Source organism: Perna viridis, chromosome 2 (assembly GCF_037379345.1).
Source record: "Perna viridis isolate PV_CMFRI_1.1 ecotype Kerala chromosome 2, ASM3737934v1, whole genome shotgun sequence".
Taxonomy (NCBI): domain Eukaryota; kingdom Metazoa; phylum Mollusca; class Bivalvia; order Mytilida; family Mytilidae; genus Perna; species Perna viridis.
The window spans coordinates 40,161,022-40,178,951 of record NC_142446.1 but is presented as its reverse complement, the minus strand read 5'-3'; the positions used below and the strand labels follow the sequence as shown (position 1 = coordinate 40,178,951).

The 17,930-nt window shown below is 32.6% G+C and overlaps 1 protein-coding gene and 1 long non-coding RNA gene across 2 annotated transcripts; both read left to right on the top strand.

The window, feature by feature from the left end:
- The first annotated feature begins 1,417 nt into the window (after positions 1–1,417).
- Positions 1,418–7,046, top strand: LOC148625032 (uncharacterized). The gene is made up of 4 exons (XM_088568217.1): positions 1,418–1,578; positions 4,235–4,404; positions 4,896–4,985; positions 5,517–7,046. The coding sequence occupies exons 1-4, from the start codon at positions 1,512–1,514 to the stop codon at positions 5,871–5,873; spliced, it is 684 nt and encodes a 227-aa protein (XP_088424343.1). The 5' UTR covers positions 1,418–1,511; the 3' UTR covers positions 5,874–7,046.
- Positions 7,047–13,440: 6,394 nt separating this feature from the next.
- Positions 13,441–17,759, top strand: LOC148625031 (uncharacterized). The gene is made up of 4 exons (XR_015919837.1): positions 13,441–13,579; positions 15,359–15,528; positions 15,836–15,925; positions 16,315–17,759. It is a non-coding gene; the product is annotated as an uncharacterized LOC148625031 (long non-coding RNA).
- The last annotated feature ends 171 nt before the right edge of the window (positions 17,760–17,930 follow it).

Sequence of the window (17,930 nt, the reverse complement as noted above, 5' to 3'; positions counted from 1 at the left end):
CGTTGAGAATTTTTCAGACCCTTCTATATATATCGCACTATTACGCAAAAATTTCGAGTCTACGAAAATAAGCTCAAACGGCTTTCCTAATTTTTAACATTCTACATTTAACATTATTTAAAAAATTACGCCCCAGACAGTTTCTGTAATAAAATACGGACGGATAAAAAAAACCCCAACAAAACAAAACAAAACACGGGGATCCACCATATTAACTGACCAATCATATTGGCCTCGATAGCCGTATTGGCCCTCGGCGATGCCTCGGGACCCATACGACCGCCTCGACCAATACGACAGACCTCAAACCTATAACTGTTCAGGGGCAATATGAAGTTACATATTTATTAACATATATTGTTAACTGATGACTTAAAATACAATGTAAATTGCCCCTTTAATACAACAGGAGGTTTCAGCAACCATAATTTATACAGGGCAATTGCCCTGTATTAATTTAATACAGGGCACATGCCCTGTCTTAATTCTGGCCCTGTATAAAAGTTAAACTTGTTCTCAAGTTCTTCAAATGAAGAAATTTAAATACATGTATTTTAACAATGAACGTTAATTGTAATATGTTAATTGTTATTGTTCAGATTTATTTGTTTGAAAAAAAATCTGATTTACCATGTAGATTTGTCCTTTGGTTTTTTTTCAGTCAATTCCTTGACAATTTAAAAAAAAAAAATGTCTTTTTTTCATACATTTAATTGATCTACATGTATGTTTCATAAAGGGATCACTTTATGGCTAAGTTCTATATGTGAAAAAAAAAACATTAACACACAAAAAATCAAAACTGTATAATGATCTACACATTAATAAAATTCGTGGGAAAAGCTAAAGAATGCATTAAAAACCTAATTTGAGAAGGTATCAGCACACTTGGTATATTAATACAGATCTATATAGAAAAGAACAGTTGGGGTGAATAAATGCATCAAGAGATCTGGAGTGTTACAGTCTTCACTAGGAAATATGTCATACTGAGCTGTATTTAAAGGTTTGTACGGATAACTCCTGTTATTTTAAGTCATCAGTTAATAAAGGGATCATAAAATGGTTATTTTCATATTAATCCTGTATTATGTCCTCGTACAGTCGTATTCGCCTCGGGCCAATACAAGTGATCTCAACCCAATACGGCTGTACTTGGATATAATACAGGATAAATATGAAAATAACCATTTAATAACCCTATAATATAGATTTTTGTCCACTTTGGCTTGCCGTAGTGCTATTTTGTAACATTTAACTCGATATAGAATACACTTGTCTTTTAACCTTACATTAATCTGGGATTAAAATTAATATAACTAATTGTTGTTTTATAAATCCCAGCATTTATTTTTATTTTAAATATTTCCGGTCATTTCAAAATCCAATTCTAAAAAAAGTTTAGAAATTGTTTTTCCGTTACAGTAATTCACCTTCTGATCGATCTATTCCATTTAACTGACTAGTGTATATATAATGAACACCTGATTTAAGATTTTTACGACTTAGAAATGGGTTGTGTTGGAAGTTCTCAGTCAAATTGGCAACAAAATCAAAATCTTTCACCCGAACAAGAGGGTAAGTACCATTTTGCATCTTTCAAAATAAGTATTTTCTTACTTGCTTATATTTCATAGGCGTGGTGTATTCTTTAATATTTTCAATTAGATAGATTGTGTACCATTATTGTGGCGATCCGTTCTTTGAACGAAATAAGTATTTACAATGTACTCCATCGTGTCATGTGAAGCAACATAAATCTATAAAATTTCATATAGAAGAGTACTAATATGAAACGTCTTGTTCTATAAGTTGACCTTCAATATATGCAGTGGTGGATCCCAAAATTCTAAAAGGGAGGGGACTGTCTGGCCTAGTACTGGGGCACTGCCACTATATACTTTATTCTGTTGAACCTATGTAGAAACATTCATACACAGATAAACTTGGATATTTTGCAGTATTAATGTACACTTGTTGAGGATAAAAAATGTTGAAATACAAATAACAAGCAAAAAGGTAAGAGGGAAACAGTGAGGAACAAAGTTATAGAGGTAAAAATGAGTAAATGGCTAAATGAGAGAATTCATTTTCTTATGAATAAATCTGAGAAATTGACACAGTTTGCGGAGTTCAGACTTTTTTGTTGTATTCATTAATTTATTGAACTTTAAAACGTTGCAATTCACTATAAACTTCTTATCTATATGTACTTTTCTTTCTATCATGAAGGACTTTTTAGTATATAATGATTTCATCACCTATACATGGCCATCCCCACAAAAAGGGCAAATTCTCTGGATATGTTTCTCCATCTTCCACTTTCAAGAGGAAGTTTATAATTTATGAGTCCAGATTTACAAAGCGCCTCTCCAGTTATTTTAATTTTGTTTTTTTTTTTTCAAATCAGACTTTACACCTTGGATCCGCCTATGCATTTGACCAAACAAAAAATAAATATAAACCTATCATATATATATAGCATGTGCTTTTTATTGTGATTAGTATAAAAAAGTTGTCCAATGCAAAAAAGATCTGTATTCTACCCACAGTATTCGCGTACATGTCAACAAGACAATATTGATTTCGATTGGTACCAGTTCATTGTTTCTCTCCATTAGGCCACTATTGATTATATTTAGTGTCCTTTCGTTGTTATACTAGTTATTAAGAATGGAAGGTCTTTTGACAGTATTTATTTTTTTTTCTTTATTGAAAATAGCTTACAACACTTAGAGAATGTTTAACTTGTTTGCATTGTAATACAAACATTTAATATAAGTTGTACTTTACTTAAGAATTTTAAGACATTTGTTTTATTGTCTGACTTGGCATTGACTAATGTGAATATGAGGGTAAAATACAGACCATTTAAAGAGAGGACTGAAAATCAATATTCTTTTTATAGATTGACCTATACGTGACACTTGATAAACTAATTCAAGGGGTGTAAATTCTGAAAGTGTACAAATGTACTTATGACCAAGGCATGGGTTCACTTCTATATAGTTTATTATTAAACATGAAACTTTATTCAGATAAAGAATTATTCTAAACATCGCAGTTTGATATAGTTTTCAATTATCACCAGTATTAAAAATAAAAACAAAAAAACAGGAGTTATAGAACATGACATGATGTGTGTCGTGAACTATATCTATGGACATAAATGCTTCCCTGTAAGAAATGTTTGGTTTCAAAACGAGGACCTGTCTAGTCGAAAGTACCTTACTTATTGCGAAAACTGTGAAGTAGCAGAAAACTTCCGTTTTCGCTTAGATAATAAAGGTACAACTGTATACCCTCTAGGTCATTTAACTCGAAAACTTTAGGACTTTTGTACGCTAGTCTTTGGGACGGGACGGACATGTACATGTATTATGATATATCGGAGTCCGTCCGCGTCGTTCACGCTTCGTACAATAACTCAAAAATACTTCCACCGATTTTTGTGAAAGTTAGGTGACATGTTTAAATTATGTTGATTGGTGTGAGCTCACATTAACACTTTTTCGTTTTTTGAGTCATAGGACTTTATTCGTACAAAAATGAGGTGGTTTTCTGTTTTGGACCATAACTCAAAAACATGTGCATTAATTTCAATCAAACTATATTGAATTGTTTATTCATATTGATGAAAGCTCCCTTTAAGTTCTTGAAAAATTGTGATTTCACGATTTAGAGTTATTGGACTTGATTACTAAAAGTGTGGTTGAATTTAGCAATATTCAGACTATAACTCAATTATAGTGGTTGCACCTATTTTCATGAAACTTTGTCGAATTGCTTCTTTTGATTGGTAAAAGCTCCTTTTGAATTTTAATAAGTTTCTGAAATTCTAATTTTTGATTAACGTGGCTTTTAAATTCACAAAAAGGGGAGACATTTCCCATAGTTTTGTAATAAGGTCTAACTGCTCCAACTATCCTTGAAACTTTGTTGAATCGTTGACATATAATCCCCTTTATATTCGATATATTTTGGATTTTACATTTTTGAACTACAAATATGGGGCAATTTCCCGTTTTTGGACTTTACTCAAAAACGCTTTTACCAAATGATATGAAATTGTGAATTATTTATTTCTTTGATTTTTTTTTACCACACCCTACAGATATATAGAAAAAAAGGAACTATAGAAAGCACTTTGTCTCTGTTCGTTTGTTTGTCTGTTCATGTTATCTTTTAAAAGTCTTGTTTTTGACATTGTATTGCACATTTTTTTATATTTCAGCTCAACTTCGAAAAGCGAAACAGGAAGTATATGGAAATTTTAAAAGCATCGCTTTGCTCCTTCTTGCTTCTTCCGTTATAAGTATTGCATGTGGGGTCGTATTGATATCGCTAGGATACACAGCAGGTTTTCCGATTACGTCATGTGCTCCCATATGGTCAGGTGGTATAGTACGTAAATTTGTGTTTTGTAAATGAAGCTTACCAAAAAAAGATACCTTTGCATCCAAGGAAACATATACTTTCGACAATTTTTATTCAAGTTAATATCAGATGCATAATCTTTAGTAGGTACAGAATGCGTACATCAGATCACATTCAAGTCAATGATAAAATGTTGAATAAAGCTACTGAAAATTCAGGACAATAATATTATTAAAATACAAAAAAATATTCAAGTCTCTCAGGGACGAACTTTGAGATTTTGTAAGGGGGTTCTTGAAAAAAGAGATTTTCAAGCTATTTTTTTTCCGTTTCATCTATATAAAATGAATGATATTTTCCAAAAGGGAGAAGTTCTCGGAACATCCCTGGATCCGCCACGTCCCTCCAAACAAAAATGAAATGATGTGAAGGTAGTGAGGTTATGAAGTGCTTTTAAGCGGAATTAAAATGTAAATTACTTCTATATGTTTAACACCCGGACTGGTTATTTTTTTCAGATGTTAGGTGCAGCCGTGGTAGGATTAATTGGAATTTCAACAGATCCAAACGAGAAGAGAGAAAATAACATGTCAAAACAGGACTACTATGTATGTTAAACATTATTCTGTTTAAAAATGCTTTCATTGTTTTATACACACAATAGAAATCTCATTCCTTGTTGCCTTTATCAAAGGCGGTTAATCAACGAGTTTCAATGATCGTAAACTTGAGTTCCCATTTTTAAAATCATCTTTTCTGACTATAATAAAGGTAATATCCGAAACAACAACAAAAAATCTTATAATTTCATAAACTAATATCGTTCTGGCAATTAGTTCAAAAACGAAAAGTTCAACTTTTTTTTTACTGAATTGCGCGTGCTTCTACGCTGCCCTTTGTTAAACGAAGTTCATTTGTTGAATCAAGATATCATAAAAAATTAACATATAAATTTTGTTACGCATTTTTGCTTGGAATATGAGTTTCATGAAAGATGTCAGATGAGTAATGCAAGTACATTTTTGCGCGATTTTAATCAGTAGAGTTTCTATAAATTTGATAGATATTTTAGAAATAGAAAACGAAATGCATTCACGACTAAGATGTGTATCTATACAAATTTTAAAATTTCGTTTTAGATGAACGCATCACGTGGTATGCTCTGGTGGATGTGTGTCTGGATAGGAATGTGTGTCGGATACGAAATATATTCGCTTGTTGTTTGTGCTATGAAGGATGAGGGAAAATGCCCGAAATATCCAGACGTTATGCTTGCAATGCAAATAATATCGCTCGTTATGAAAGCTATTTTCATTACATGTAGTGTCATGACATGCAAAATTTACAGAGGTTTTGACCAAATACAAAAGCAGATCTGTCCGTTCACTACTGTAAATGCAACTTTGCAGAACCAAGGTGGTTTGCAGTCACATACCCAATATGGAATGCAACCACCACCGACATACGACCAATCAATGAGTACAAGCAAATACTGATATAAACAATACAAGTTTTCAGAGGTCACAAGGGTTTCTCTTCACCACCGTAGGAATTATAGATGATCACTGTACTTCAAGCTTCAAACATCATCTGACATTCATGACACTCTTATTTTAACGGAATACTGCAACAATAAACTGTTTAACGGTTTTTAATACATTAGTGAAGGATAATTATGCTACAGGATAAAGTCTCAGCAACTGTATAATTCATCCTTATACCGTAAATTGTGTCGCATGCTACTACTTCGGAGAGCGGTATCACCAATTATCACGGCACTAGTGAATTCTAGGATTTTGTTAGGCTAGGAACTTGTATTACGATATCACCATACCGCAATGTTTATGTTATTAGTTGCTCATATAAGGGAACAATATGAAAGGTTATTGTGGCCAGTGTAATGAACATATACATATATAAAACATAGTATTATACTGTTATGGTATCGATCTCCGATCGAAATGTGCTGCTATTAAATAGAATGAGTTATACGAGTTATAATGTGTTTTAATTTGTTTTGGTATACTTCGTAATTTTATTTCATGATTAATTTCTAATAAAAATATACATATATTGTGAAAATGTAAAATGATTATAGCTGTTATTCAAAACTTTTAACTCACAAGTAAGATACCTAGATAACTTATGGTTACATACCACTAATTCAACCAATGAGCTTTTACAACCTACGCAAAAATAAAGAAGTTTCAGTGCACTTGTGTTACGTTGCGGTGGTAAAAGTGCACATCAAATCTGAACAAATGAGCTTGTGTTTGGCCGGGAATTATATTTTCATTTTTTCTACATAAAATAGTCACTGTAACTTACTGAATTTATTTTTTTCTTGGTTCTGCATGAAGACCTCTATTGTGAAATGTAGGGAAATTCCCATTCTATTTTTAGCTCATTGTCTTTTAGGAGCCGGTGTCGCACTGCAAGATAGTAAACCCCACATAATATTTTCAGGGCTATTAGTGTACACATACAGCTTTTAGGTGATGTATAGTCTTCTTCAGGTTAAACTTAAGGCAGAAGCTCCATAACTCATTGTACTTAATGAAATTAGCATCGGAGGCTATCTGAAGTGACATTAGTGATTTGACGCCTTATCTTAATGTGGCAATATCACATACTGTATTACAAAATAAATTAAAAACTTTGTTATCCCGTCTTGACCTTTCACTTTATTTGTGTAAAATTTAAGCATCAAATAAATACATCATAAGATTATGATGATATGGAAATATGAACTACCCCAAACATGGTTTAAAAAAACTTTACCGACCCCCTTGCTCATGTAAAAATGATTTTATGGTTGAACTGGAAAGGATTGGAAAAGAAAAAGAGACCATGATCAGAACAATGATTCAAAGGATAAATACTAGACCAAAAACAATAAAAACAAAATAAATAACACAAATTAGCTAAATTAATTCGAATAAATGAAGAACTAAAATGTCAAAAAAATGGAGTATAGATCAGACACAATGGAAGGCTAAGTGTCCTTTTTTTTTCTAGAAACACCTATGATGGTAAATTCGGGTTAAAACCGAATGAAGTAATTTAAAACTAAAACATCGCGAACAAGAGTCAGTTCTCGTGGTGGAGGTGGCCACACCATGGCAATGAATTCATGATGTCGACCGTAATGATGACTAGTCGTGTTTCAAGTTTTCAAGTCTTCCTTCTTCGGCTCACAGTAGGTCATGCTGCAGAGCGTCCAGAGTCTGTTGTTCCATTTATTTAAAGTTTTTTAATGGGAGAGACAAAATCTAGGATCATTCAATGATATAATATAATCTTTATATAACGGAAATCTGTCCTAGTACCATTTCCCCATGTAAACAAGATCTGTTATGGGGTCTGCCGCGTAAAAAGGAAGGAACAGATCGACGAACAGTGAAACACAATTAAGGAGCAACAATTTGCTTGTCATGGTGGGGGATTCCAACATTTTGACATCATCTTTGGTGTATTTATATGATATTTTAGCCGATTTTTAACTTATTGTTTCATTTGCATCTTTGATTACATCTAAAGCAGAATATAATTGTAAGTCGGGATTTACACATGTAATATAGACTCATATTGTCTATGAACCAAATCAAATTAATCAAACTTATGATTGTTTCACTCTTATGAGGCTGACTTTATAGCTGATCTGATCCGAAAGAAAGAATATCGTTAAGCTAGATCCTTTAATCTCAGTTTCCGCTTTATAGATGACGTATTATCTTTAAACAATCCTAATTTCGGTGATTTGATACGTCGCATCTACCTCAAAGAACTTGAGATAAAGGATACTACAAACACTGTGAATTCAGCCTCATATCTTGACCTACACTTAGAAATCGATGGTAAAAGATAACTATTGACCAAACTTAACGACAAACGTGATGATTTTTCATTCAGAATTGTCAACTTTCTATGCCAACATCCCTTCAGCACCTGCGTATGAAATGTGCATATCACAACTCATACGTTATGCCAGAGCTTGCCGAAACTACGCAGACTTTTTATATCGCGCTAGAACTCTAACAAATAGGCTTCTGGAACTGGGTTATGTTGCTTCAAGATTGAAGTCATCACTACGGAAATTTTATGGTCGTCATCATGAACTCGTTGATCGTTATTCACTGATTTATTCAACGGGTCATAGTTTTCCTTTCCTCGTTTGTCTACTACGGACTTGACTTTTATGAGCAACTCGGCGGGTGTTTCTAGAAAAGCAGAGGACGCTTACCCTACCGGTGCACTTGGTCCATGCTCCCAGTTTTTGGTGGAGTCCGAGTTGCTCATTTGCTTTTGTTACTTTGTATGTGTGATTTTAGTTACTTTATGTTATTTGTTGTGTATGTCTGAGATATTTAGATATTTAGATACATATTTGCCACTATCTTTAAGCTGAGTGGTGGTTAATATAAAAACTATAATGCTTTATCTAGATGGTTCCTCTATTGAATTTGTTTTAATCATCAAGATGGTTTAAGCAGGCAACTCCAGAGGTGAAAATTGTGTAGATGCTTTTAGTTTTTATCTAGATGTTATTTGACGATTTCTGGATAAAATGTATACGCAGTATTGACTTTATTAAGGTTTATCTGAAACAATAAGATAAACCAATCTCCAATGCGAACTCCGATGCGTTCTTTATGTTTTCATAAAGAGTCTTCTGATTTCACTTTTCCAAGCGTCATTTCAAAATTCCCAAATAAAGTTGATAAAAAAAACACACACACACACACACACACACACACACACAAACGCATATTCCGTGTTTTCCACTAACAATTCTGCTGCTGTTTTATTGATGCTTTAGGCTGCTGACCGTAGAGCTGGCTTTTGAATTGGACTATTGGATTGACATAACTTGACTCAAACTTATTAGTTTAGAAAAAAAAAAAAAACAAAAAACAAAATACAAAAAAAAAAAAAAACAACACAAAAGCAAAAAAAAACAAAAAAACAAAAAAAACAAAAAAAAACAAAAAAACAAAAAAAAAACCATGAAGTGATGCCAAAACCAAGTAATAAATTTTGGATATTAATATGGATGTGTACAATTTTTATCTGGCATTTCACTCTTAATGTGTTTAATGTTCGGATATAAATTTGTATGAATAAAAACATAACAATTATATCCAAGTGAATTTATATATAAATTTGCAACTGTGACTGTTAAAAAAAACTACGGTCTTATTTTTTTCATTGTGAATTTGGCAGCAAATGGATGCGCTTTGAAATATGATTTGTCATTTTTCTATTTCTAGTTGAATTGCGTTATCTGGCAGGAAAGGGGGGGGGGTCACAATTTCATGCAATTGAATGTATGACCGTGTCATTTTTCTTTCTTGTTATACCACAGGAAGTTGTATCGAGACAGTCTCTTGTTTGCCTTGATTCATGAAAATGTTCGGGTTTGGCCGCTCAAAATTTTCATACATACCTCCATTATTGCCCATTCCCACTATTTTGAAACGATATAGCTTCCCAACGGGTTATGAATATGAGTTGGCGTAACTGTATATCAAACCTCTCATTCTTGTAAGTCTACCTAGAAGAATTTGAACATCAACTGTTTCCAGGTGTATCACCTTATCCGGCATTTCTGTTTAATCTTGCCAGATATCATCGCTAAGATAGAATTTGCAAGCTATTTTCACACTACATATGCACCGTGTCTAACCCCTAACGCAGGTTTTACGGTTTCAACGCCGGATGCACAGTTTTAGTTTTTCTAACGCCGGTTTCTGCTAATTTACGGTCAAGTACGTAGCGTAAATTAATTGCTCTGATATTAATGAACGTTTAGTCAATATATATAACAAAATGAGCGTTCGGTGCTAAAATGATCTACATGTACCTTTAAGCGGTTGCTTATCTACAGGGATAAATGTGTGCCGTTTTCTCCATCATTCGTGAAAAGCAAACGTAAACAAAGCGAATTTTGTACAATTGTTCGCTTATTCGTCTCTAAACGGTCTGTCATGAACCTGAAATACATATCGGGTACTCCTTTCGTCATCATTTAGTAAGGGGAGGTTACAGACCACCAATTCAACCAATGAGCATTTGGAACGTACGCAAAATAGTCCTACGCAGAAATTACACCTGTTCCTCATAGTGCTGTGGAAAAAGTTCTTATTTTATTTTAAAAATTTTTCTGAAAGGAAAAACATTTCTGTACATTTTATAGTTGAATTTTGCTTCTTGTGATGTGAAGCCTAATCTCCATAATGATTTCTAACTATACCCCTATCTTGTGAAAATACTGGGATTTCCCATGCTATTTATAGACCCTTCACTTCCGGTGACCAGCACTACATTGCAAGTCTGCTAACCCCACATGCCATTCTGAGGATTGTGAGCTGACATATGTAGAATCATGCTGATATATAGTCCTCTGCAGGTTAAAGTTAAGGTAAAGTCCAGAGAAGCCATTGAATATTGTGAAATTAGCATAGAAGCCTATGGGAAGTGGAATTAGTGGTTTCTAGACTGGAGTCCAAATTCACGGAATTTTGATTAAACGCAGGGTTTGACGGTTTTATTTTCTTGCAACGACGGTTGCGTTTGTATCGATTTGAGACAAAAATTAGTACAAGTACTTTAACTATTTGTAATGTGCATTTTGTTCAGTAAGGACTAACAGGCAACGCTCTCAGAAAAACAATGGTTAAAACATGGGGTTTCGTGATTTATTTTGTATTTTTTCATTTCTTGTAACAAAGAAAACTTCAGTTATTGTAAAACTACTGAGTAAATAATTTCATACGCCTTCATATATATAGAAGGTGTCGCTTTGCCCGAATTTTTGGGCCACGCCCTTAATTGTCTAAAATTAAAATTATTGATGCTGGGGTTACCTCATGCATTCATAACAATATTTTGTAAATTTTTGTAAACTTTATTGACAAGTAAACGCTAAGACACATAATGTATGCAGTATGAGGTCAAGCATGCATGTGTATGTTCAATTCATATATGACAGAAAAAAAAACCTACAATTGAAGACCAATGGACGGCCTTGGGCTTAATTTTCTTCCTTTGACATATACATCATACCTATTCTCGTTATAAACAATGCATATACTAAAATAATTGACTGATTTTTCTTCTAAAAAGAAGAGCTGTTTTTGAAACATCAATATGATATTAGGTAAGTAATTTGATAAATGTATCCATTCTTGGAAAACAATTCGGCCGGATACAATGGGTGATATCCTTTTGCTCCAAAAGCGACTCCTTTGTGCCATAATTCAATTATGCCAGATCATTTTTTTCGCATTTTGTAGTTAAATTGTGCCAAAACAAAAGGAATTCTTTAGTGCAAGAAAACAGGTAAACTTGCAATTATCTTGATATCACTATGCCGTTTTGTAATTTCATCAGATAAAAAAGCAGCATAAGATTGAGGAACCCTGGATAAATACAATAATGTAGCTCTTGTACCATATTATAAATTTGCGGGGCTTTTACAATAACAAAGTAAACCTATTTAGTCCGTTACGAGTTGTTGGATCACCTTGTAGCTCCGGAAAAACAGATATACATGGACGAATCTGGATATTATTAGCACATTTTAGCCTTAATTTTACCCAGAATTAAAAAAAAAATTTCCTTCAGAAGGTGGATTTATAACGCCGAAACCCCGGGAGGATCATTACACTCATCTCGGTAATATTTGACTATTTTTAAATATAATTCGAGATAGATGTATTCTAACGCTAATTATTCATGGGGTCAATGTATCTAGTTTGGTAATTGATACATGTATATCAGTTATTTATGAAAAAAATAATTGTTTTTAAGAGGAAATTAGACTTAAGAATCTGTGGCGGAATCAGATTCACCACAGTCTCGATAGAAGATTTGTACTGAGACGAAATAAAGAAAAGAAAAGCTTCAAACTGTTCTATTTAATTTAATTTCGGTACCAAAATGATAACGTTGCAACCGTCGTTACAAGAATGTAAACCGTCAAATCCGGCGTTATCATAAAACTTCGACATATTTTTGCAAATATGAGAACATTTATGAAAAAGCTGAGAACTCCGCACACTAAATGATGTACCCAATTTGCATTTGATGTTCCTGACAGACCGTTTTGAGGTGAAAAAGCGGAAAAAAAAGAAGGCAAACTTTGCTTTGTTTACGTTTGCTTTTTGCGATAGATTTAGAAAACGCACATTTTACCTCTGAAGACAAGAACCTGCTTGTCTATACATGTATATATAAAAAGAGTAATCAAGGGTACCAAGATTCTAGCGGAAATCGAAAGAATGTAATCCAGGGACAAAGACCAGACATGGAAAGCAAAGACAACAAAGAACATAAAATAATTAAAATAATACATACAAAGTAACACAAGTATTTCAGCTACTCGAACTTGCTTTGTTCACTCCAAATCTGATTTAAATTTTTTATTTGGTGAACTGTGTAATCACATTCCATTACTTAATTTGATTAACAAGCTATTTTCAACTATTCGACATATAAGATTATTCATAATTTAATGTAAACGAGATTGAACTTTGCGGGGTTGTGGATGTTACCTGATGTGCGTCGGAAGAACAAAAACAAAAACAACAACGACAACAAATAAAAAAAAATTAAAAACAACAAAAACAACAACAAAAAAACAACAAAAACAAAACAAAACAAAACAAAACAAAACATCACAGAACAACTAAACAGGATCCATTGTTAAATTGGCCGCACATTTAATTAACAAAAACCATCATACTCGACCATCTATCGCACTCATATGTGGTATTGTGTATTGGGGGCCAATCGATGTCTTTGATGAATTGATCATGGTGTGCCATAACATGCCAATATGGGTTATTTATATATTATAATCAGCTTTAAAGGGGAAATAAATTGATCGAATGAACAAATATAACTGGGACTGTATACTTTGAAACCTATCAAATTTCATGCGTATATTTCAATCCTAGATAACATATTGTGTATAAGCACCCAAGTATTTCGAAATGTACCTTTAGTTATTAATTTTACCAATAAGGTAATCTATTTATAGAAACCGTTACAGAATTTCACCCTGAAGACCATTTGTATAAAAATCGATCCGACTGCAGTATTTTCACATTTCAATACCCCAATACTATAGAAATGGGTTGTGCTGGAAGTTCACATTCAAATTGCCAACAATTTCAATCCCTCACACCTTTACAGGAGAGTAAGTACATTTTGCTGTTTACATTTATTTGTATATTTAGAAATACAAGCATCAATATTAATAAATGGAACTTAGCTGTAATATTTGTTTAAAGTGTTTCGTCAACAGGAAGAAATATTTTATATTGTGACACTGTAGAAAAAACTTAACTAAATAGGAAAATAAATGATTATATTATTTATATGATCAATTGTAAATTAATTAATTTGAGATAAATACTGTAATCTGATTGGTTAAAATAATTTTGTTATATCTCAATGGATAAAAAAATATATTGACACGCCCCTATTCAGTTAAATTCAGAGCTACTCTTCCCATGTTTAAAGATAAAAATATGTTTTAAAATTAATTTAAAAGAATTGGCTATGATAAAAAAAATTGTCTATTGAAAAATAACATAAATTTTTCAATGGACAAAATTTTTATTACTTCCAATGGACCGTTATGATATATCCATCTGCACCATGAAAACTGATTTATTCAACGGATAATAGTTTTCCTTTCCTCGTTTGTCTACCCCGGACTTGACATTTTATGAGCAACTCGGCGGATGTTTTTAGAAAAGCAGAGGACGCTTACCCTACCGGTGAACCTGGTCCATGCTCCCAGTTTTTAGTGGAGTCCGAGTTGCTCATTTGCTTTTGTTACATTGTATGTATGATTTTAGTTACTTTATGTTCTTTGTTGTGTATGTCTGTTTTCCATGTCTGGTCTTTGTCCATTGGATTACATTCTTTTGATTACCGCTATAACCTTGATTCCCTTGATTACTCTTAAACAGTATAATTAATTCCTTGTTTTGATATTGTGTTGTCAACGTATATTTGTTCCTTATAACAGGAGTTCCAGTGGAACATCTTTTTAATATTATTTCTAATGAAAATTTCTGACATGAACACATTTATTATAAAATTTTTATTTCATTAGGAAAAAACATTACACTCAAATTCAATCTATTTTGTAATATTTCTACATTTTGAACATGTGTTTAGAAAGAACTTTTGTTCTATAGAGTATTTATTCGATGTGTATGAGAAATAAAATAAAAATGACGATTTTGTAAAATCAATTAGCTGCTGTCGAATGTAGCAAGACTTATAGGTAAAATACAACAACAAAACACAGAAAATTCACAAATGCAGCTTAAGTGCTGTATTAGCCGTCCAGACAATCTTGAAAGTTAAATACTATTTGTTATTTGCTACATGTACATTTCAACTTGGAATTTAATAATTAGCTTAGAATTTAAAAAAACTTTAATCAAGTAAGATGACAGAAAATCCATTTTGAACAATGGTGGATGGCTTTTTCATAATATTATTGGAACCTAGTTCGGTTATGGACAAAATTTTAGAAAGTCATTCTTTTATCGATGTTAAAAGTCTGGTTCTTAAAGCAATGTCATATGCTGATGTACATTTGAAGACTAGATTAAGACGACTACTAACAAAGTTTCAAGACTACCCATAACATTACATTGAGACGAAATTACTGAAAACTATACTTACCACTTATAGATGCGATCGATAAAAATATCTATTTGCTACCCTAGAACTATTCAAGTGAAAAGTCTGATAAAATTTGAAAATTTCTTCATAGAAGGATAAGGAGCAAATGTCTCTCATTTAAACTCAACACATTTGTATAGAAAAAAACATCTAGCCAAGAAATGTAAATGCCACTCGAAGCATTTGACAACAGATCTTGAAGCTTTTATATCTGGATTTTTGCATTTTTCGTAGGAAAAATGTGTATATTTCATATTTTCTACATTTACAGGTCAACTTCGGGAAGTAAAGCAGGAAGTATATGGAAAATTTAAAAGCATCGCTTTGGTCCTTCTTGTTTCTTCCATAATAAGTATTGCATGTGAAACAATGATGACATCGCTCGGCAGCGCAGGAGGATTCCCGATCACGGCATGTACTCCGATATGGTCAGGTGGCATAGTACGTATTTCGTTCTGTAATTTAAGTCCTTGTATTTTTCATCTGATGATTACATAAAACTTATGATGTACATTTATGTTTATAAATTAAAAAAATACCTATTTCACGGAGTGGGCTAGGGGAGTAGGAGTGGCCTGGCGTGAATAAAATAACATAAAATATCCCAGTTAATGCAGTAAATAGAAGATAAAATTGATCAAAATATCTCGCAAAAAATATGCCTATTACAAAATAAAAGTAAATTTAGGGAGATTAGAAGTACAATGAAATTCATAGTATAAAAAAGGACTCGTTCTTGTTATTTCAGATGCTAGCTGCAGCAGTGTTAGGATTAATTTGAATTTCAACAAATCCAGAGGAGAAGAGAATAGATAATAGATCAAAATGGGACTATTATGTATGTTAAAACAAGTTAAATAATCGTATATACACGTAACAGTTAAAAGGTGATCAAGTAGTTCTTTGTTGTTTTTGTAAAACCAATTTGCTCTTAATAAGAGCAATTTTATCATCTTAGCTTTTAGACATTTATAATTACTTTTAAATGTCTGATTTTTTTCTCTTAAATAATTATTTTTTTTCTCTTTACAATACCTGTTTAATTTGTTTAAATTCTTGTTCAGAGTATGAATTGTTGTTTAATTAGGATGTTGATGACATTCAAAAGAATGTGTATGTAGTTTCTTAATTTGAGCTTCTGCAAAGTTTGCAGACAAATACCAAAAAGAAATCGCATTGCATGACCAAGAGTTATATCTATACAAATATTGTTTACTTTTGCTTTAGATGAACGCATCCCGTAGCATACTCTGGTGGATGTGTGTCTGGATGGGAATGTGTGTTGGATACGAAATATATGGGCTTGTTGTCTGTGCTATGAATGATGAGAAAAAATGCCCGAATTATCCAGACATAATGTTTGCAATGCAAATAACATCGCTCGTTATGAAAACCATCTTTATTACATGTGGTTTCATGACATGCAAAATTTACAGATGTTCTGAACAAAGACAAAAACAGGTCTGTCCATGTTCAGGGAACACAATTGGAGTGCAACCACCGACATACGACCAGTCAATGGGTACAAGCAAATACTGAGAATAGCTACTATCAGTTAAATCAAAAGTGTTGTATTTTGATATTGTGGTGCTATTATTATCCCGCCGTTAGATGACAATATTTACAGGCATTTCATTGGATTCATATATTGACATACGCCTTTCTTAAACAGTATTAGACAGATGATATAAACATATTCTTATTTTATAACAATTCCATCCTTTTAACGTCCGAATATTTTACTTTGGTGGTGCTTTATTTGAATAGAGTTACGTCATGAATTTGCCATCAAGGATTTTGATGCTCTTCCATATTCCGTGGTAGGATAGAGTCATTTTCATAGCGAAATGAGGCATATCACGAATACCAGTGTTATTACAAAGACAAAACGATGATTACATTTTATCATTGTTAAGTTTGATGTTAGTTTGTTTTTTTGTTGTTGTATATTTATTGATGTTTTAATAGAAATATTTTGAATGCTTCTAATGAACAAAACTGTCGTGTTTCAAACATGTTAATTTTCGTTGGAAACAAACTACCGGCATAAACCTGAGCAGGTCAGGTCCTTATATAAACTATATTATCCTTCATTTGGTGATGAAGCTTTAATGTGTTGGGATTTTACATAAGGTATGGTAATTAGTGTTTATCGGGCGGTTCCAGAGGTCTAACAAGGGGGTTCCAGGCTATTATTTGCTCAGATTTGCCCAACAATTAAGGCCCAGACGCCACTGGAATAGCAGCTTCAGTGATTAATGCGAGGGAAATTCATGTACGATCTATGGACACAACGTTTCTTGTTTTTTTTTATACAGCACGGCTCATGACTTGATCCTCAAACTTACATGTACATTAAAACAACAGACAAGGAACAAGTTATAAAGTTCACAAAAAGAATGCAAAAAAGGATATAAAGGTTGTATAAATTTGCTTTGGAAATTATTAATTAAGGTAAATTTTCAAGAAGCACCACCTCCAACTCACACTTTGAGAGTAAAAATCTAGAACACGTTGGTGAAGTTTAATATTGCTAATAAACACAATACAAACAGATTTCATGAATATCTATCAAAATAGTATAATGTCAAAAAATGCATTGATTTGTTCGGCTATCTACATCTAAGATTTCAGTTTAAAATAAAAAAAGTAGACTGGATACTACTGAAAGACGATGAGTTTTGTTTTCTGTAGGAAGAACGTTTAGCAGAAAAAGGTTTTAGATTTTATATCAAAATCCCATTAAATTGAACTTTTAAAAGTTATTGCTTTATGACCAAAATAGAAGGTAACTCTATTGTATTAAAAGATTTAGAAGCGTCAATCATGGGTTTGACGGTGAC